The following is a 21,894-nucleotide window of genomic DNA, read 5'->3' on the forward strand; positions in this document are numbered from 1 at the left end:
AAGAGTCATAAGAAAATTTGACAACTTTTAAGCTGTTGCATTAGTGATTAGGTGTTTATTAAATTGATGTGATTTTGGTAAATAATGCTTCCTTCCTGACTGTTGGTTCTAAAATTAGTGAGAATGATAGGATAATAGCTCAAGATAGAGATCTCTGACCTTGCCAGAATGATTAATAGCTGCTATAAAACAAAACTATGTTGTGAACCATCATCTCATATTCTCAACAATGAAAAGACGAAGCCAATTACGAATGCACTCTGTAAGTCTTAAGAGTTTATTTCTATCTTAAAGAGAAACACTTCAGACCTATAGAACTGACTGTGAAATGGCTCTTCCTATATGTTCTGTAGGCAATTTTGAACTCATCTTCTTTCTAAACTAGCTCTTTCTTATGTTTCCTATCTGGCCAGTGGCAATACCCTACAAATCCTTAGCTAGAAAACTAAGAACAATTTTGACTCTGTTATGGGTTGAACTGTCCCTCAAAAAGTTGAAGTCCTAACCCCCAGGACCTCAGAATGTGACCTTATTTGGAAATAGGGTCATTGCAGATGTAATTAGTTAAAGTGAAGTCATACTGGAGTACAGTGGGCTGTTAATCCACCAAGACTGGTATCCTTAGAAGAAGACAGAGTCATACAGGGAGAATACCATGTGACTACAGAAGCAGAGATTGGAATAATGCAGCTACAAGCCAAGGAATGCCAAAGAGCAATAGCCACAACCATCAGAAGAAAGGAAGAGGCAAGGAAGGATTCCACCCAGAGTCTCAGAGACAGCATGGTCCCGATGACACCTTGATTTCAGGCCTCTAGACTGTAAAACTGTGAGAGAATAAATTTCTGTTGTTTTATGCCACCCAATTTCTGTACTTTGTTATGGCAGCCATAGGAAACTAATACACTCTCTTTCTTTACTCATCCTTTAATCAGTTCATCACCAAGTTCTACCAGTTTTACTTCTTAAAATTTCTTAAATCTGGCCCTTCCTGTCCATCTCTACTCACATTGCTAAAGTTCAAGACCTTGTTATTTTTTCTAATTGATCCTCGTGCCTCTAGCCTTGGCACTTTCCAATCTATCCTCCACAAAGCTGCCAAAGAGTTCTGATTAAAATGCAAACCACACCATGTCCCTCTCCATCTCTTAAAATGTCATGATGGCTGCCCATCATTCATAGAACAAGTGACAGGTTCTTTTCATTTGGCACGTGAGGCTTGCAATAATCTGGTCAATACTTCCGTCTAATCACACCCAGTCTTTCACTTTATGCTCCAATAGCAGTGAACGACTAGCTTTAATAGTTCCCCTGAAGCACCATGATGTTAACTTGTGCCTTTGTTCATGCTGTACCCTCTTGTCATTTAATCCCTTTCATTTGGTTAACCCCTTTTAAACAGCTTACGTATCACTTCTTCCAGGATCCTTCTCCTGATCAGCACAGAGCAGCAAAATACTAGACACCTTATTTCCTACTCTGATAATTCACTGAATGGATGTTTATCACTATACTTGCCCATTATGTATCTGACTTTCTAAATAAGCTGTGACTTCAAGGGTAGGGAACAATAATTGCCATGAATAACCAAGGCAACAAAACAGCTCAGAAAGCAAGTGACATGTCTCCAGAAAAGGAACTTAGAGATATGGAGATATGTGATTTAAATGACAGAGAATTCAAGATTGCAATTCTGAAAAAAATGACGAGATGCAAGAAAACACAGAAAGGCAGTTTAATGAACTCAGAAACACAATCAAAGAACACCATGAGCATTTTACGAAAGAGATTGAAATTTTGAAAAAGAACCAAATGGAATTTCTGGAGATTAAGAACTAATAGAAGAAATGAACAATAAAATATCCAGCTTAGGTAGTAGAGTTGACTAGACGGAGGAAAGAATCAGTGAAATCAAAGATAGAAACCTGGAATTTACACAGATGGAAGAAGAAAGAGACTTGAGACTTAAAAGAAATGAAAGAACTCTACAAGAACTTTCTGACTCCATCAGAAAGAGCAATATAAGTATAATGGGCATACCAGAACAAGAAGAAAAAGAGAAGGGAACAGAGGATATACTCAAACAAATTGTTGATGAGAACTTCCCAAACTAGTGGACAGAACTGGATCCTCGAATCCAAGAAACAAATAGAACACCTAACGACCTCAATCCCAACAGGACTTCTCCACGGCACATTGTATTGAAGCTGTCTAAAATAAAGGACAAACAAATAATCCTCAAGGCAGCCAGGGAAAAGAAGACGCTAACCTACAAAGGAAAGCCCATTAGATTATCATCAGATTTTTCAGGAGAAATTCTACAAGCCAGGAAGGAGTGGAACCAAATATTCAAACTATTGAAACAGAGAAATTATGAGCCAAGAATAATATATCCAGCAAAGATATCCTTCAGATATGAATGAGGAATAAAACCTTTCCAGACATTCAGAAGTTGAGGGAATTTTCGAATACATGACCTGCACTACAAGAAATGCTAAAGCAGGCTAGTCAACCACCATCAACAGGGACAATTTGTGGCAACCAAAACATAAAAAGGGGGAGAGTAAAGGCCTGAACTGGAATATGGGAATAGAGAAAGTAAGTGTGCTGAAGAAACGGGAAACTCTAAATATCAAACTTTCTTTTACATAAACTTAAGGGTAACGACTCAAAAAAAATCCAGAACTGAAATATATACTGTAATATAGAATAAACAGAGGGAAACATCATAGAATACCACCACACACAAATAAAAGACAACAACGAAAAGGCAAAGAAACAATGGAGACACAGCCTTACCAGAAAACTAGAGCTAGAATGACAGGAAATCCTCACATATCAACAATCTCCCTAAATGTAAATGGACTGAACTCACCAATAAAGAGACACAGAGTAGGAGATTTGATCAAAAAACTAAACCCAAACATATGCTGTCTACAAGAGACACATCTCAGCTACAAGGACAAGCATAGACTCAAAGTAAAAGGGTGGAAATTGACACTCCAAGCAAATGGTACCCAGAGAAAATCAGGTGTAACCATAATGTTATCAGATGAAACACACTTCAGGGTGAAAAAGGTAACAAGAGACAAAGATGGATATTTCACAGTCATCAATAATTATGTCCCAATCAGGGAGCACTGAAATATACCAAGCAACTACTAACAGAACTAAAGGGAGAAATTGACCAAAACACAATTATACCAGGGGACTTAAATACATCATTGACAGCTATGGATAGATCATCCAAACAGAAAAGAAGTAACGAAATAGCAACCCTAAAAGACACATTAGATGAAATGGATATAATTGACATATATAGGGCACTTCATCCAAAGCATCAGACTATACGTTCTTTTCGAGTGTACATGGAACATTCTCAAGTATAGACCATATATTGGGACACAAAATCTGCCTCAGCAGATTTAAGAAGATTGAAATCATACCAAGCATATTCTCTGATCACAAGGCTTTGAAATTGGATATCAACTGCAAAAAGAAAGCAGGAATAACCACAAACATATGGAGATTAAACAACATACTTTTAAAGAATGACTGGGTCAAAGAAGAAATTAGAGCAGAGATCAAAAGATACATAGAAACAAACGAAAATGAAAATACATCCTAGCAAAATGTTTGGGATGCGGTGAAAGCAGTTTTAAGAGGGAAATTTATATCACTACAGGCCTATCTCAGGAAAAAAGAAAAATCCCAAATAAATAACCTCATTTTACACGTTAAGAACTAGAAAAAGAAGAACAAAAGAAACCCAACGTCAGCAGAAGAAAGGAAATAACAAAAATCAGAGCAGAACTAAATGAAATAGAGAACAAAAAGACAATAGAAAAAATTAATGTGACAAAGAGATGGTTCCTTGAAAAGATTAACAAAATTGACAAACCCTTGGCTAGACTCACTAAGATAAAAAGAGAGTAGACACTAATTAACAAAATCAGAAATGAAAAAGGGGAAGTTATCACGGACACCACAGAAATACAAGGATCATCCAAGAATACTATGAAGGACTATAAGCCACCAAGTTCAATAACCTAGAAGAAATGGAGAAATTCTGAGAAACATAGCCTTCCAAGGGTGAACCATGAAGAACTGGAAAATCTAAACAGACCGATCACCAGTGTTGAAATTGAATCAGTCATCCAAAACCTTACCAAAGCAAAAGTCCTGGACCAGATGGCTTCACTAGCGAATTCTACCAAACCTTCAAAGAGGATCTAATACCAATCCTGCTCAAACTCTTCCAAAAAATTGAAGAAGAGACATTACTCCCCAACTCATTTTATGAGGCCAACATTACCTTGATACCAAAACTTGGTAAGGACAACACAAAAAAAGAAAACTACAGACCAATATCTCTGATGAATACAGATGCTAAAATCCAAACCAAAATTCTATCAAATCGAATACAACAATGCATTAAAAAGATTATTCACCACGACCAAGTGGGGTTCATCCCGGGGCACAAGGATGGTTCAATATCCGCAAATCCATCAATGTGATACATCACATAAACAAAATAAAGGACAAAAATCATATGATTATATCAATTGATGCAAAAAAGCATTTGACATGATGAAACATCCATTTATAATTAAAACACTTAATAAAATAGGTATAGAAGAAAATACCTTAACATAATAAAGGCCATATATGACAAGCCATCAGCTAGTCTCGTCATTAATGTTGAAAAACTGAAGCTCTTTGCTCTACATTCAGGAACACGACAGGCCTTCCCCTATCACCTCTGCTTTTCAACATAGTGATGGAAGTCCTTGCCAGAGCCATCAGGCAAGAGAAAGAAATAAAAGGCATCCAAATTGAGAATGAAGAAGTTAAATTATCACCATTTGCAGATGACATGATGCTATATATAGACAACACTAAAGACTCCACCAAAAAGCTATTAGAAACAATCAACGAATATAGTAACGTTGCTGGCTACAAAATCAATGTACAAAAGTCCATTGCATTCCTATATACTAACAGTGAAATCTCAGAAAAAGAAATACCAAAACAATTCCGTTTTCAATTGCAGCAAAAAGAATAAAATACCTAGGAATAAACTTAACCAAGGATGTGAAGGAACTATATGCTGAAAACTAGAAGACATTTTTGAAAAAAATTGAGGAAGACACAATGAAATGGAAAGACATTCCGTGCTCATGGATTGGAAGAATCTGCATAGTTAAAATGGCCGTATTACCTAAAGCAATATACAGATTTAGCGCAATCCCCATCAAAATCCCAATGACATTTTTTAAAGAAATAGAACAAAAAATCATCAGATTTGTTTGAAACCCCAAAAGACCCCGAATAGCCAAAGCAATCCTAAGAAAAAAGAACAATGCTGGAGGTATCACACTGCCTGACTTTAGCTTGTACTACAGGGCTACAATAATCAAAACAGCATGGTATTGGCAGAAAAACAGACACATAGACCAATGGAATAGAATTGAGAACCCAGAAATAAAACCACATAAATATGGACAGATAATTTTTGACAAAGAACCAAAAAACATACAATGGAGGAAAGACAGCCTCTTCAATAAATGGTGCTGGGAGAATTGGATAGCCATGTGCAAAAGAATGAAACAGCACTGCTTTCTATCACCATGTACCAAAATTAATTCAAAATGGATCAAAGACTTAAACATAAGACCTGACACAATAAACTACATAGAAGAAAACATAGGTACTAAACTTATGGACCTTGGATTCAAAGAGCATTTTATGAATTTAACTCCAAATGCAAGGGAAGTAAAAGTGAAAATAAATGAATGAGACTATACGAAACTTAAAACCTTCTGCGCAGCAAAAGAAACCATCGACAAAATAAAGAGGCAACCGACTGAATGGGAGAAGATTTTTGCAAACAGTGCCTCAAATAAGGGATTAACATCCAAAATACACAAGGAACTCATGAAACTCAACAACAAAAGAACAAACAACCCAGTTGAAAAATGGGCAGAGGATCTGAAGAGATATTTCTCCAAAGAGGACATACAAATGGCAAATAGACATATGAAAAAATGCTCAAGATCACTAATCAGAGAAATGCAAATAAAAAACACAGTGAGATATCACCTGACCCCAGTGAGAATGGCTATCATCAACAAGACAAATAGTAACAAGTGTAGAGAGGCTGTGGAGAAAAAGGAACCCTCATACACTGTTGATGGGAATGCAGACTGGTGCAGCCGTTATGGAAGGCAGTGTGGAGGTTCCTCAAGAAATTACGAATAGAATTACCATATGACCCAGGAATGCCTCTCCTGGGTATCTACCCAAAAAATCTGAAAACATTTCTACATAAAGACACGTGTACTCCAATGTTCATTGCAGCTTTGTTTACGGTGGCCAAGACATGGAAACAACCAAAATGTCCTTCCATAGATGAATGGATAAAGAAGTTGTGGTATATATACACAATGGAATACTGTTAGGCGGTAAGAAAAGATCATATAGGAACATTTGGGACAACATGGATGGATCTTGAGAGTATAATTCTAAGCGAAATAAGTCAGACAGAAAAAGCAGAGAACCCTATGATTTCACTGATGTGTGGTATATAAACCAAAAACAACAAAAGAACAAGGCAAACAAATGAGAAACAGAAACTCATAGACACAGACAATAGTTTTGTGGTTTCCAGAGGGTAAGGGGGGTGGGAGATGAAGGTAAGTGGGATCAAATACATGGCGATGGAAGGAGAACTGACTCTGGGTGGTGAACACACAATGGGATTTATAGATGATGTAATACAGAATTGTACACCTGAAATCTGTGTAATTTCACTAATAATTGTCACCCCAATACATTTTTTAAAAAAGTACTCAACATCATTAGTGAAATATAAATAAAAAACACAATGACATACTAATTCATACTTAACAGAATGGCAAAAATTTAAAAAGACTAGCAACATCATATGTTGGTGAAGATGTGGAGCAACTGAAACTCATCCACTGCTAATGGGAGTATAAAATGTTCCAACCACTTTGAAAAATTGACAATTTTTTGTGAAGTTAAATATGTAACTTCCCTAAGATCCAGCAATGTCACTCCTAGGTATTTACCCAAGAAAAATAAAAGCATGTGCCTACAAAAGGTCATAGATAAGAATATATAAAGTAGCCTTATTCGTAACAGCCCCAAACTGGAAACAATTCAAAACCCATCAACAGGAAAATGGATTGAAAATCATATATCAATACAATGGATATTATCTAATAATGAAAAAGAACACACTTGACATACGCAACATAGATGTATCTCAAAAACATTGGGTTAAGGAAAAGAAGCCAGATACAAAAGGGTACGTAATGAATGATTCCATTTTTATGACACCAAAATACAGGCAAAAGGAATCTGTTGTGATAGAAATTATATAGTGGGGTTGTAGAGGCTGACTGGAAATGGGCACAAGGAAACCTTCTTGGGGAATGGATGTGTTCTGTTTCTTGTTTCTAGTGGTAAGTTACATGGGAGCATATAATTGTCAAACGTCATCAAATTGTTTCAGTTAAGATGTGTGCATATTATTGTACATTAATTTTATTTTTAAAAACTCCTACAAATCAAAAGTCAAAAATACAGTTTTAAAAACAAATTAAATTTCATTATTGGTTTAACTCATGTATTTAAATAGAAGCACTAAATGGCCAACCATTTGTATTGTTCATTTCAATAAATTTTGGAAATCAATGTCATTTATTTTCCCATTAGTTAGGGCATAAGGAAGAAGCCTTATTATGTAAACTAAAACATAAAATGGTACTTTGTAGAACATGATTCCATCTGTATATGTCAAATAAAAAGTACATATGAATTATTACTGTAGAACACAAAAGATTTCTAAGAAATGTGTTTACAAAGAATACTGCTTACAGTTCTTGACTAATAAGAAACATTACCACTCTCCTTGAGAATATTAATAAGGGTCAGGGTTAAGGCCATTTCTATGAATGAGTTGAAGTGGCTTTTTGGAAGGCAGGATGTAACTTCGGTTGTGCTGATAAACATAAAAACTGCCAACATAAAAATTGGTAGTCGATGGGAAATCATCTAAGACCCAAAACATGAATTAATGAAGATTTCACGAACAATGAATTGGGATTAAAATTCAAGTATCTTGATTCTCTGTTATGATTAACTCAGCAAACATGTTTTAAATATGTACTCTTCTAGGTTCTAGGGCTAAAAGAAAACCTCACTGTCAAGTAGGTCTGTGTTAAAGCCTGACATTTATGTAGTACTGAATGACTGATAAAGAGCCTTTACATTTATTGTGAAGTGACCAGGACAGTATGACTGTCTTCATTTCACTGATGAGGAGAGAGACCCATATAGAAATAGTAGGTAAAGCTTCGAGGCATGTATCATTTTAGCTAAATGAACCAGAGCTAACTTGAGATTTGCTTGTATTTTAAAAAACAATTCATAAAGTATTTATAAAGTGTGTCTGTATCGTTTTGATCTGACTGATTCTTGGGTTTCTTAATACAACTTTAAAAGAATGTATTTCTGTTGGACTACAACCCCTTAAATCTCTCTGCTTATGATGTTTGTTTGTTTATTTTTTTCATCTTCCCGTTCTTTAATTGGGAATTTCTCTATGGTTCAGTCCTTGGTTTTCTCTTGCTGTATTATCTCCCATCCTCACTCTGCTTTGATTCTCACACAGATATGACTTCCAGATGTGGCATCTCCAACACTGATCTCTCTGCTTAGGTTCAGTTCTGAATTTCTAATGGCCTGATAGTTATTTCCATTTCAATAACCTTTTACTTCAAATTCAACACACATTAAAAACTGAAGTTATCATCTTCCCTGTAGAATCATCTGTCATTTTTCTGTAATATCCACACGCCAAATCTCAGAGATCCTTGTGACTCTTCCCCTCCCATAGCCAGCAAGTCTTCCGCTTTTCTCCATAACATTTCCTGAATCTGTTACTATCTGGGTATTAGGACTGGACTGCTTCATATCTGGACTCTTATGGAAGCCCCCTCTCTAGAATCTGCCTACAGCCCTTATCCATCTACCTCCCATAAATCTACTACATTACCACCAAATTAACCTGTCCCCTTCCTTGCTTTCACCTTGTCATTATTCTGCTCAAAAACCTTTGACAATTCAACATTCTACTAAATAAAGCCCAAACATTCATAGTTTCTCAAAATCAGACCTCAACTACTACTCTTCTCTATGTGAACTCACTGGTCTAGTCAAAAGGATCCACTCACTTGTGCCCCAAATGTGCCTTATTACTTTCCTACCTCTTAACTTTTGTCCCTGCTATTCTCCTTCTGTTAGAATGCCTTCAGGGTGTCCTCATTCTTCAAATCTCTCTCTAATCATACCTTCTCTGTTCTACCTCAGCTCAAAGGCATCTCTGTCACCTTTGACTTTACATGGAACATACTGTCTATATTATTGACATGGCACTGCCTTGCTTATTTCCATTTCATGTAGGTATCTTATCTCTTCAGGTAGACATTGGAGGTCAGAGATCAGCCATATCTATTTGATAGCTCCTATATCACCACTTGTTCGTAAGTCAGTGCTCAGTAAATATTCGTTGACTGAGTGACAACTGAAGCTGTTCTCTATCCATATGAAGTTTAGAGTAGAAATTTTCCATTTTTATAAATATTTGCATGCATACTCTGCTTAGCTGTTACTTTGTTAACTGTATTTTTAATGGAAATTTTCCCAAATTATGTTGACCCTAATCTGATTACTGGGATGATGATTTGAGAATGATAAATGTTGCATTTCTAAAATCATACAAGAGTTCCAGAGACAAGGTTCCACATTCCAAACAGGAACATCTTTACCCGAGGTAGCTTTAATGCTTATATATCATCAACCCATAAGTTACCTTCCAAATTAAGTTAGCTGTAATGTTTTTTTAATGTAAATAAATTTTAAGAAGTTAAATTTATGTAACTGGCAATGGAAGCCCTGGAATCTTACTTCACTATAATGGACATCCATCATTCCAGCATCTTCTTTCATTGCTCCTTCTTCATCTATATTGGGAGTAATTTTCTTGAAGGCTGAACATCCATTAGGGAATAATTCTGTGTGAATAAAAAGCAGTGATGCAAATTTATTTTTAAGTGTTTTTTAAACAACAGATAGCCTTACAGGGATCGGTTACTTGTAAAAAATAAACACATATATTTGTAAGAATCAAAGTCATAAATTACAGTTATAAAAAAATAATTAAACAAATTATTTCCATCTACTAGATATTCTACCCGTTTTCCCCCCCAAAATGAGCTCAACTTATTTACAAATAAGTCTCATTCTCATTCAAATAAGCATCCTCTTCAATAGCTAGTACAGTAAATGTTTCCCTAGTGTGATCTAAAAATTGTTACAAACACTTTGATCCTATGTATGTTTATGGTCTCTCACCTAGACAAGGGGAGCACATACTTTTCAGGTAATCACTGAATGAGCTTTTGTTACCATCTCTAGTTCCTAAAGAATTAGGGGAAAAAAGTGGGTTGTTTGGGGGAAGCATAGCCTAGGACTTGTAAGCCAGACAAAAAAAAATAAAACAGATGGCAGGCATGAAGCACCCTTGGAGAAACAGGATGAGGCATTGGAAGAACCAGAGCTTTTGGAGTTAGATGTACCCAGCTCTACCACTCATTATGTGATTTTAGACATGTTTATCTCTTTAGGACTGTAAAAATTTTCATTATCTGTAAAATGGAGATAATAGCTACCTTATGAGAATTAAATGAAATGTAAACTGTTTACAGAACCTAGCACATAAGAAGTGTGCAATGAATTATTATTACCAAACAAAGCTACCAATAAATAAACTAGCTTTCCCAAGATAGACTAAGAGAATTGCTGCTAGCTGGTGCAGTAAGTGACTCTGAAGCTGGACCCCTGGGATGTAGAAAGTGAACTCAAGCTGAGAACAGCTGCTGTAGGACTCTGGACAAAATTGTTACCGTGAAGAAAGTGACTGGGTATAGAAGACCACATAGCTGCCATACAGGTTCTGGACAGGGGAACACGTACAACCACTTCTGTTGTAGCTACCTTTACCCTTATCTAAGTAGGCTATAATTTTAGAGTTAAGGAATATTCAGCCTCCTTATAAGAGTCTGCTAGTCAGTGAAAGTGGCCAGTTAGAAGGGAACAAATAGCTTTTGCAATCTATTGTTCTACAGTATCTCTAATAGTGATACTTAGAAATAATGACCTACTCACAACTAAATATCTGGTAAGCTTCCTGGGGTTAGAAGGTGGGGAAGGAAGAAGAAAGGTTCAAGAAAGTCAAACTGCACATTGAGGACATGTCTCAGAATTCTGGTGGAAAAGTTCATGTATCAGGGCTTAGATTTTGTCGATTCTTCCTGTCTAAATGAAAGCTAACTAGAAATTCATATTCTGGTAAGACGCTTGACAGAACATGAGTTATCAAGTAAGCACCACATTTTAATGAGAGATTGAATTGTGGTGAGGAAAGATGGGGTTATTTTGAAGAATTTGTCAAGAACAGAGAAACACATAAGGAGTGGTCAATGGATTTCTCTTAAGGCAGAAGGAGAGGCAGAAATGCAAATGAGATTCACTTTGACCCACTGGACTTTAGAACTGTTTTTGATCAAAGAAATTAGGTAATAAAAAACACTGGAGAGCATGACACACTTCATTTCCAAAGATAAACATGCCTAAAAGGGTCTGTTACAGACTTCTCACAGAGTTCTATTCAAAGTCCTGGGCCATGAGAAGATAAGGAACCTGCACCAGAATGTAAATCAATTCATCAGTTCCTTCTTCAACAAAGTCTTAAAAAAAAAAAACAAGAAAAAAAAACAACAAGTCAGCTGAACAACACTGTGCTTAGTGACACAGTTGATTTACATTCAGGATAATACTCCTTATCTTGTGGACAAGTAAACAGTTCTCCGATTGGCAGCTGATACATGGGCCACTCTTGAGTAATAGTGCATTAGAACTTTTCAAAAATTAGTAGAAAACATCTCTATGAAGTCAAGAGCTAACTTGAGTAAAGAGATAAACAATGTATCCTTTAGGAAGAGATCAAAATGGCGGCATGAGGTGAGCCTCTGTAAAGCTCCCCTGGAATTTACAACTAATTGAACAATTACTCCACAAAGGACACCCTGCACAGCAGACAAGCAAGACCAAGAGGTCCACTACTGAATTCACCTGACAGGTGGGAGAATCGCAGGAGCGGGGGAGGACAGAAGGGAAAAGTGCGGAGTCGGAGCCCCGGGGGCGCAGGACGCAGAACTGGCTCAGTGCTCCAAGCCCGCTGCATCCCGGAACTACCGCAGCTGTGGGAGAGGGAAGAACTCGGACTGCTAGGGCTCCGCTTATGACCCACAGCGTTGACGGGGCAGCATAAAACACAGCTGAACCCAACGTTCATGGCAGAGACCTCGGAGAAAAGACTGAGGGAAGAAGACTGAAAGCGGTGGTTTAAGCCCTCACTGACGAGCAGAGAACGGAAGCCTTAGGCACTGAGACTAGCCGCCCCCTCCCGACCTTCCAAGAGCTCAACCCGCCCCCACCCGCCCGGTGCTAGAAGTAGAACAGTAGCAGTGTCAGATCAAAAGAACAGAATATTTGCTGTTCTGAAACTGTGGAATGCAGACACAGATTTGCAGCGCAACTAGTTCCGGCAAAAGGGAGGGAGCTGTGGAAGCGGACCCATTGTGGTGGTGGTCGCCGCCTTTGCTCTGGGCCACCTCTCACAACTCACCCCGCCCCTGGACCCACCTATCTGGGCGGAACCCTGAAGGAGTAAACAGAACTGCTGAAACATAAGGGCTCTAAACCTGGTGCAGAGAGAGCTTTGGAACTTCAAAAGCTCTCCACATCCCCAAAGGGACGTGGCGCCATATGACCCAGGTGAACTGTTAACAAAGGAGAAGCCATTCCCCATTGTGTGAGAAGCTGGAATAGTGTAGAGAAAACATAGCACTACTGTGTGAGAGAGGGAAAAAAAAAGGTTGCAGAAGGAGAGAAAATAAAACATTCTACCAACAAGTATTGGAAAACAAAAAAAAGACCTCTTCCTATCAACCTGTTGCAGAAGCAACACTTGTAGATGTCTAGAAAGAGAAATAATAAATCAGAAATTGCCATGAATAACCAAGGCAACAAGACAGCTCAGAAAGAAAGTGAAAAGTCTCCAGAAAACGAAATTAAACACATGAAAATATGTGACTTAAATGACAGAGAATACAAGATTGCAGTTCTGAAAAAACTCAATGAGATGCAAGAAAACACAAAAAGGCAATTTACTGAACTCAGAAACACAATCAAAGAACACCATGAGCATTTTACGAAAGAGATTGAAATTTTGAAAAAGAACCAAATGAAATTTCTGGAGATTAAGAACTCAATAGAAGAAATGAAGAATGAAATAACAAGCTTAGGTAGTAGAGTTGACCAGATTGAGGAAAGAATAAGTGACATCGAAGACAGAAACTTGGAAATGACACAGATGGAAGAAGAAAGAGACTTGAGACTTAAAAGAAATAAAAGAACTCTACAAGAACTTTCTGACTCCATCAGAAAGAGCAATATAAGTATAATGGGCATACCAGAACAAGAAGAAAAAGAGAACGGAACAGAGGATATACTCAAACAAATTGTTGATGAGATCTTCCCAAACTAGTGGACAGAAGTGGATCCTCGAATCCAAGAAACAAATAGAACACCTAACGACCTCAATCCCAACAGGACTTCTCCACGGCACATTGTATTGAAGCTGTCTAAAATAAAGGACAAACAAATAATTCTCAAGGCAGCCAGGGAAAAGAAGACGCTAACCTACAAAGGAAAGCCCATTAGATTATCATCAGATTTTTCAGGAGAAACTCTACAAGCCAGGAGGGAGTGGAACCAAATATTCAAACTATTGAAAGAGAGAAATAATGAGCCAAGAATAATATATCCAGCAAAGATATCCTTTACATATGACGGAGGAATAAAGACCTTTGCAGACATACAGAAGCTGAGGGAATTTTCTATTTCACGACCTACTGTACAAGAAATACTAAATGAGGCTATTCGACCACCATCAGCAGCGACAATTTGTGGCAACATAAAAAGGGAAAGAGTAAAGGCCTGAACCGGAATATGGGAATGGAGAAAGTAAGCGTGCTGAAGAAAATGGAACACTCTAAATATCAAACTTTCTTTTACAAAAACTTAAGGCTAACCACTCAAAAAAATTCCAGAACTGAAATATATACTGTAATAAAAGAATAAACAGAGGGAAACATCATAGAATAACACCACACAGAAATAATAGACAACAACAAAAAGGAAAAGAAACAATGGAGACACACCCTTATCAGAAAACTAGAGCTAGAATGACAGGAAATCCTCACGTATCAATAATCACCCTAAATGTAAATGGACTGATCTCATCAATAAAAAGGCACACAGTAGCAGACTGGATCAGAAAACTAAATCCAACCATATGCTGTCTCCAAAAGACACATCTCAGCTACAAGGACAAGCATAGACTCAAAGTGAAAGGGTGGATATTGATATTCCAAGCAAATGGTATCCAGAGAAAATCAGGTGTAGCCATAATGATATCAGATGAAACAGACTTCAGGGTGAACATAAAAAAACGAGAGACAAAGATGGACATTTCATAATGGTAAAGGGGACTATACAACAAGAAGACATAACAGTCATCAATATTTATGCCCACAATCAGGGAGCACCAAAATATACCTACCAACTACTAAGAGAACGAAAGGGAGAAATTGACCAAATCACAATTATACTAGGGGACTTACATACATTATAAACAGCTATGGATAGATCATCCAAACAGAAAAGAAATAACAAAATAGCAGCCCTAAAGGACACATTAGATGAAATGGACATAATTGACATATATAGAGCACTTCATCCTAAAACATCACACTACACATTCTTTTCAAGTGTACGTGGAATATTCTCATTGATAGATCATATATTGGGACATAAAATCAGCCTCAGCAAATTTAAGAAGATTGAAATCATACCCAGCGTATTCTCTGATCACAAGGCTTCGAAATTGGATATCAACAGCAAAAAGAAAGAAGGAAAAAACACAAATACAAGGAGATTAAACAACATGCTTTTAAAGATCGACTCGGTCAAAGAAGGAATTAGAGAAGAATCAAAAGATACATAGAAACAAATGACAATGAAAATACATCCTACCAAAATTACTGGGATGCAGCGAAAGCAGTTTTCAGAGGGAAACTGATATCATTACAGGTCTGTCTCAAGAAACAAGAAAAATCCCAAATAAATAAACTCATATTACACCTTAAAGAACTAGAAAAAGAAGAACAAGTGAAACCTAGGGTCAGAAGAAGAAAGGAAATAACAAAAATCAGAGCAAGACTAAATGAAACAGAGAGCAAAAATAGAAAAAATTAATGTGACAAAGAGCTGGTTCTTTGAAAAGATTAACAAAATCGACAAACCCTTGGCTAGACTCACTAAAATAAAAAGAGAGAAGACACTAATTAACAAAATCAGAAATGAAAAAGGGGAAGTTATCATGGACACCACAGAAATACAAAGGATCATGCAAGAAGACTATGAAGGACTATATGCCACCAAGTTCAATAACCTAGAAGAAATGGACAAGTACTTAGAAACATATAGCCTTCTGAGGCTGAACCATGAAGAACTTTAAAATCTAAACAGACCTATCACCAGTAATGAAATTGAATCAGTCATCCAAAACCTTCCCAAAATCAAAAGTCCGGTATCAGATGGCTTCACTAGTGAATTCTACCAAACCTTCAAACAGGATCTAATACCAATCCTGCTCAAACTCTTCCAAAAAATTGAAGAAAAGACAGTACTCCGTAACTCATTTTATGAGGCTAGCATTACCCTGATACATGGTAAGGACAACACAAAAAAAGAAAACTACAGCCCAATATCTCTGATCAATACAGATGCAAAAATCCTAAAGAAAATTCCAGCAAATCGAATACAACAATGCATTAAAAAAATTAGTCATGACTACCAAGTGGGGTTCATGCCCGGGGCACAAGGATGGTTCAACATCCGCAAATCCATCAATGTGATACATCACATAAACAAAATAAAGGACAAAAATCATATGATTATATCAATTGATGCACAAATAGCATTGGACAACATACAAGATCCATTTATTATTAAAACACTTAATAAAATAGGTATAGAAGGAAAATACCTTAACGTAATAAAGGCCATCTATGACAAGCCCTCAGCTAATCTCATAATTAATGGTGAAAAACTGAAGTCCTTTGCTCTACGTTCAGGAACATGACAGGGCTGTCCCCTATCTCCTCTGCTTTTCAACATAGTGTTGGAAGTCCTTGCCAGAGCAATCAGGCAAGAGAAATAAATCAAAGGCATCCAAATTGGGAATGAAGAAGTTAAATTATCACTCTTTGCAGATGACATGATGCTATATATAGATAACCCTAAAGACTCCACCAAAAAGCTATTAGAAACAATCAACAAATACAGTAAAGTTGCTGGTTACAAATCAACTTACAAAAGTCCATTGTATTCCTATATACTTACAATGAAATCTCAGAAAAAGAAATACAAAAAACAGTTCCTTTTGCAATTGCAACAAAAAGTATAAAATACCTAAGAATAAACTTAACCAAGGATGTGAAGGACCTATATGCTGAAAACTATAAAACATTTTGAAAAAATTGAAGAACACACAAAGAAATGGAAAGACATTTTATGCTCATGGATAGGAAGAATCAACATAGTTAAAATGGTCATATTACCCAAAGCAATATACAGATTTAACGCAATCCCCATCAAAATCCCAATGGCATTTTTTAAAGAAATAGAACAAAAAATCATCAGATTTGTTTGGAACCACAAAAGACCCCGAATAGCCAAAGCAATCTTAAGAAAAAAGAACAATGCTGGAGGTATCACACTGCCTGACTTTAGCTTGTACTACAGGGCTACAATAATCAAAACAGCATGGTATTGGCAGAAAAACAGACACATAGACCAATGGAATAGAATTGAGAACCCAGAAATAAAACCACATAAGTATGGACAGATAATTTTTGACAAAGAAACTAAAAACATACAATGGAGGAAAGACAGCCTCTTCAATAAATGGTGCTGGGAGAATTGGATAGCCACATGCAAAGAATGTAACTGGACTGCTATCTGTCACCATGTACCAAAATCAATTCAAAATGGATCAAAGACTTAAGCATAAGACCTGACACAATAAACTACATAGAAGAAAACATAAGTACTAAACTTATGGAACTTGGGTTCAAAGAGCATTTTATGAATTTGACTCCAAATGCAAGGGAAGTAAAAGCTAAAATCAACAAATGGGACTATATGAAACTTAAAAGCTTCTGCACAGCCAAAGAAACCATCGACAAAATAAAGAGGCAACCAACTGAATGGGAGAAGATTTTTGCAAATAGTGCCTCCAATAAGGGGCTAATATCCAAAATATACAAGGAACTCATGAAGCTCAACAACAAAAAAACAAACAACCCAATTGAAAAATCGGCAGCGGACCTCAAGAGACATTTCTCCAAAGAGGACATACAAATGGCAAATAGACATATGAAAAAAAGCTCAACATCATTAATCATCAGAGAAATGCAAATAAAAACCACAATGAGATATCACCTCACCCCAGTTAGACTGGCTATCATCAACAGGAGAAATAGTAACAAGTGTTGGAGAGCCTGTGGAGAGAAAGGAACCCTCATACACTGTTGGTGGGAATGCAGACTGGTGCAGCCGTTATGGAAGGCAGTGTGGAGGTTCCTCAAGAAATTACGAATAGAATTACCATATGATCCAGCAATCCCTCGCCTGGGTATCTACCCCCAAAATTTGAAAAGATTTATCCATAAAGACACGTGTGCTCCAATGTTCATTGCAGCTTTGTTTACGGTGGCCAAGACCTAGAAACAACCAAAATGTCCTTCCATAGATGAATGGATAAAGAAGTTGTTGTATATATACACAATGGAATACTGTTCGGCTGTAAGAAAAGATCATATAGGAACATTTGTGACAACATGGATGGATCTTGAGAGTATAATTCTAAGCGAAATAAGTCAGACAGAAAAAGCAGAGAACCCCATGATTTCACTGGTATGTGGTATATAAACCAAAAACAACAAAAGAACAAGACAAACAAATGAGACACAAAAAACTCAAAGCCACAAACTCAAAGACACATAGTTTAGTGGTTACCAGAGGGTAAAGGGGGTGAGGTGAGGGAGATGAGGGTAAGGGGGATCAAATATATGGTGATGGAAGGAGAACTGACTCTGGCCTGTGAACTCATAATTGGATTTATGGATGATATAATACAGAATTATACACCTGAAATCTATGTAATTTCAGTAAGCATTGTCACCCCAATAAAATAAAATAAAAATAATGTATCCTTTAACAATGAAAAGGATCAATCCCTGAAGGCCTAGGCCACTAGGTCCATGACTGGGGAAACAAATTCCTGTATGCTGTGAGGAAGTTTAAGTGATTCCCAAATCTAAGATTTTTCATTATTCTTTATTCAGTGATGTATGCAGATTGCTGTAATTTAGGGGAGGTCCAAAAGAGGCACGCTATTCTCCTATGCCTGTGATCATATGAGGCTGAAGTATCTTTGGGAGATTTCTGGGGTGCATTTTAAGTAGAAGTAGAATAACTATGATTCTTCTCAGAAATGTCAACACCTACTTTCGGAAGTTGTGTCTGCACCATCTGGTATTGCCTTCTGGCGTGGACTTTGAGCTTCAGAGGCCACTGTTTTTGCTGCAGTGTGTTATCTTGGTTCCTATCCCTGATGACATGTCTTTACCTAGAGAAGTCTATATCCTCTTGTCTATCAACACCCACCAAACTATCCAGTGATATGAGGAACGTTTTTTTGTTGTTGTTGTTGTTGGCATCTTTAAAATACTTGGGGAAACTTCTGATTCCCCTTAGTCCTGGAAAGATTTTCAAATGAAACAAGTTACTGAATCTAGAAGTGGCAAGTGTGTATATCCCAACAGAGGGAGACATATATTATATTTGAGGGTCAGGGGGATGAAATACATCGTGATGGAAGGAGAACTGATTCTGGGTGGTGAACACACAATGGGATTTATAGATGATGTAATACAGAATTGTACACCTGAAATCTATGTAATTTTACTAACAAAAGTCACCCCAATAAATTTAAAAAAAAGGAAGTTGAAAAGAAAAGAAAAAGTTCCTCAGATACTGTGTCACTCTCTGAAGGACAAGTCTGTTTTACCATTTGGAGTCTGTTTCTTGATTTTGGAATCCTGACTTCTGTAGCTGCCGGTCATCCTCTTTCAGGACTCACTTTTAGATTAACAGATGCTGTTGCTGTCACACTACTCCTGCCTCTTCTCTTAAATTAGCATTACTTGTGTAAAATGCAAAATGTCCATTTTTCCTAATCAGAGAAGGATTATTTCTTTGATTTCTATGAAGGATAAAGTCTAAAAAAACTTGAAGGCATTATGAAATAAATATTTAAATAATTAGTTTAAAGCACTATTTCCACTTGCTGAAACATGTCATTGTTTGGAGTTCAGGCTAGCTGCCTCAAGCTAACATCCATAAAACCAAAGCAATATGTAAATTCTATTTTAGTTGCTATTTTGTCTAATCCTATAGTCATATATCTAAAGCTTAAGGATTGACAATGGAGATAAATAATTCTTGACTTTTGCTTAGCTTTAGGGTCTTTGCACTTTGGAAAAATTCTAGGGAAGAAGTTTACATATTTATTTATAAGTGCCATTTATTTTTAAACCTGGAAAATTGTACTTGGTTAAAGTAGAAAACCTTATTCTAAACTGGTGACAGTAGGAAAATCCTCAGGGTTTTTTCCCCTTGGATTCAATCATTCAGATAAGCAAAAATACCTTCTTTTGAGAAGGAGAAAGAGAAAGGGAGGAAGTAGAAACCAAAGGGGTCTCACGTAATCCTATGTAACATTACATAAGGTGGTCTTGAGAGTCTGCTATCAACCTTTCTGGTATGTGACCTGGATTCCTGACCTCACCTTTCATAGCTGTAGCTTCTGTATTCCTGACTGCTGTCCTAGGGAATGCAACATGCAAACTGCCTAAGTAGAGACCACTATGATGAGCATAAATTATCCCATGAGAAAAGTGGGGAGGACTTTGTAGTATGGGGAAGCAATCCAACCTTTCATAAAATAACACTGCTAGTCAGAAGAAGGGTTAAGAGGTAAGAATCCTGAGGAGAGGGCAAAAAGGAAGCAAGCTGTGATTGGAAAGGAACTGGGGATAAAAATCTTTGTAGACCTTAAGCTATCAGATCCTGAGTACAAAGACTAGGGAATGGGATCATCATTACCTTATAAGGAATGAAAAGAACAAACTCTCTGGGAAAGGAAATTTCTTTTTCAGGGTTGATGAGGGCGCCCTACAGGCCTGAAGCTTTGCTGAACCTCAGGTGCTGTGTGGTGGTAGAAGAATGCAAAAAGTGACTCTTTCATCCCTGGGGGAAAACAGCTGTGCCCTCTCTCAGGAAGAGAAGAGGGAGAGGTACATAAAGTGTAGCCTCCAGAGAATGAGATCTAGAACATTGTGAGGTTCTCAGACAAAAGAGAAATATAGAAAATTTAGATGTTTATTTTATAATTTGGGGGGTGGGAGTAACTAACACCCAGTATCAGCACTTCGAGGTAACTTAGGTAGAATGAAGAGAATCATAAGCCTTTAAGTTCTCTCTGGTAGCAAGAGCTCTGACTGCCTGATAGTTTGAGGCTAGGGTAGGGGGCAGGGAGAACTGTACATCTCCTTCCCCTTTCCCTTTCAGTTCAGTGCCTGAAACACGATAAAAGGGATCTAGAAATGGTCCCTCACTGGTGTTCTATAGCCACCCTTGGGGGCAGAGGTCCAAACCCTTGATTGTTTAGGCAACCACCCAATGAGACTAACCATTTTTTTTCTTGAAAACTGCACACAAAAGAACAGGTGTCTCCGATGTGTGAACTAGTGAGTCAGTCATATTTCATTACATCATGATTTTTTAAAATGCTATATTATAGCTTCAAGAGAAATGGAATAGGACTTTGAGAAAACAAAATTTTTGGCAATTGATATGCCAGAGATTTATAATATATCTTAACTCTTCTTCCCTTTTGTATTCATTACCAAAGAACACTTAACGATAGAAAACAGAGGGTTCCAGAATTGAATTATTTTTGTTAAATAAGTTTGTCTTGTGTAAATAAAACCCTTTTTTTCAGTTCTGCATTCAAATGTACTTAAAAAAAATTTTTTTCTCATTCTTTTTTTCCCCATTTTTAAAATTAGTTTCAGGTGTACAAAAACAATGTAATAGTTAGACATTAACACCCCTCACAAAGTGATAATCCCATCCCCAATGTACTACCCCTCTGACATCGTATATAGCTGTTACAGTTCCACCGACTCTATTCCCTATGCTGTACTCCACATCCTGTGAATATATATATATATATATATATATATATATATATATATATATATATAAATTATAGTTGACATTCAATATTATTCAGCTTCAGCTTCAGGTGTACAGCACAATAGTCAGGCATCAAATGTACTTCTATTTACGCTGTGAATATCGTCTTATCTAGATCATGGAATTCTTAGATTGGATGACAGGTTAACAGAGTTTTTAACTTGTTTTAAATTAGTAGTCTACTTTAGTATAACGATTATAATTTAATTAGCTAATTAACAAAAGGAGGTATTTTGATAGAAATGTTATTTAATCAAAACAGGTTTACATGTTGATACTTATGGCTTAACT

At 36.8% G+C, this 21,894-nt stretch overlaps 1 protein-coding gene across 2 annotated transcripts in view; it reads right to left on the reverse strand.

Annotated features, from left to right (window-relative positions):
- Positions 1–21,894, reverse strand: part of DOCK11 (dedicator of cytokinesis 11) — a 267,077-nt gene that overhangs the window by 24,280 nt on the left and 220,903 nt on the right. For both annotated transcript variants that reach the window (XM_081043897.1, XM_081043896.1), the window contains one exon: positions 9,997–10,103. In XM_081043897.1, the coding sequence (XP_080900023.1) occupies positions 9,997–10,103 (107 nt within the window). The remainder of the gene's footprint in view (positions 1–9,996; positions 10,104–21,894) is intronic.

This window comes from Rhinolophus hipposideros (assembly GCF_964194185.1).
Source record: "Rhinolophus hipposideros genome assembly, chromosome: X".
NCBI classification, from domain to species: domain Eukaryota; kingdom Metazoa; phylum Chordata; class Mammalia; order Chiroptera; family Rhinolophidae; genus Rhinolophus; species Rhinolophus hipposideros.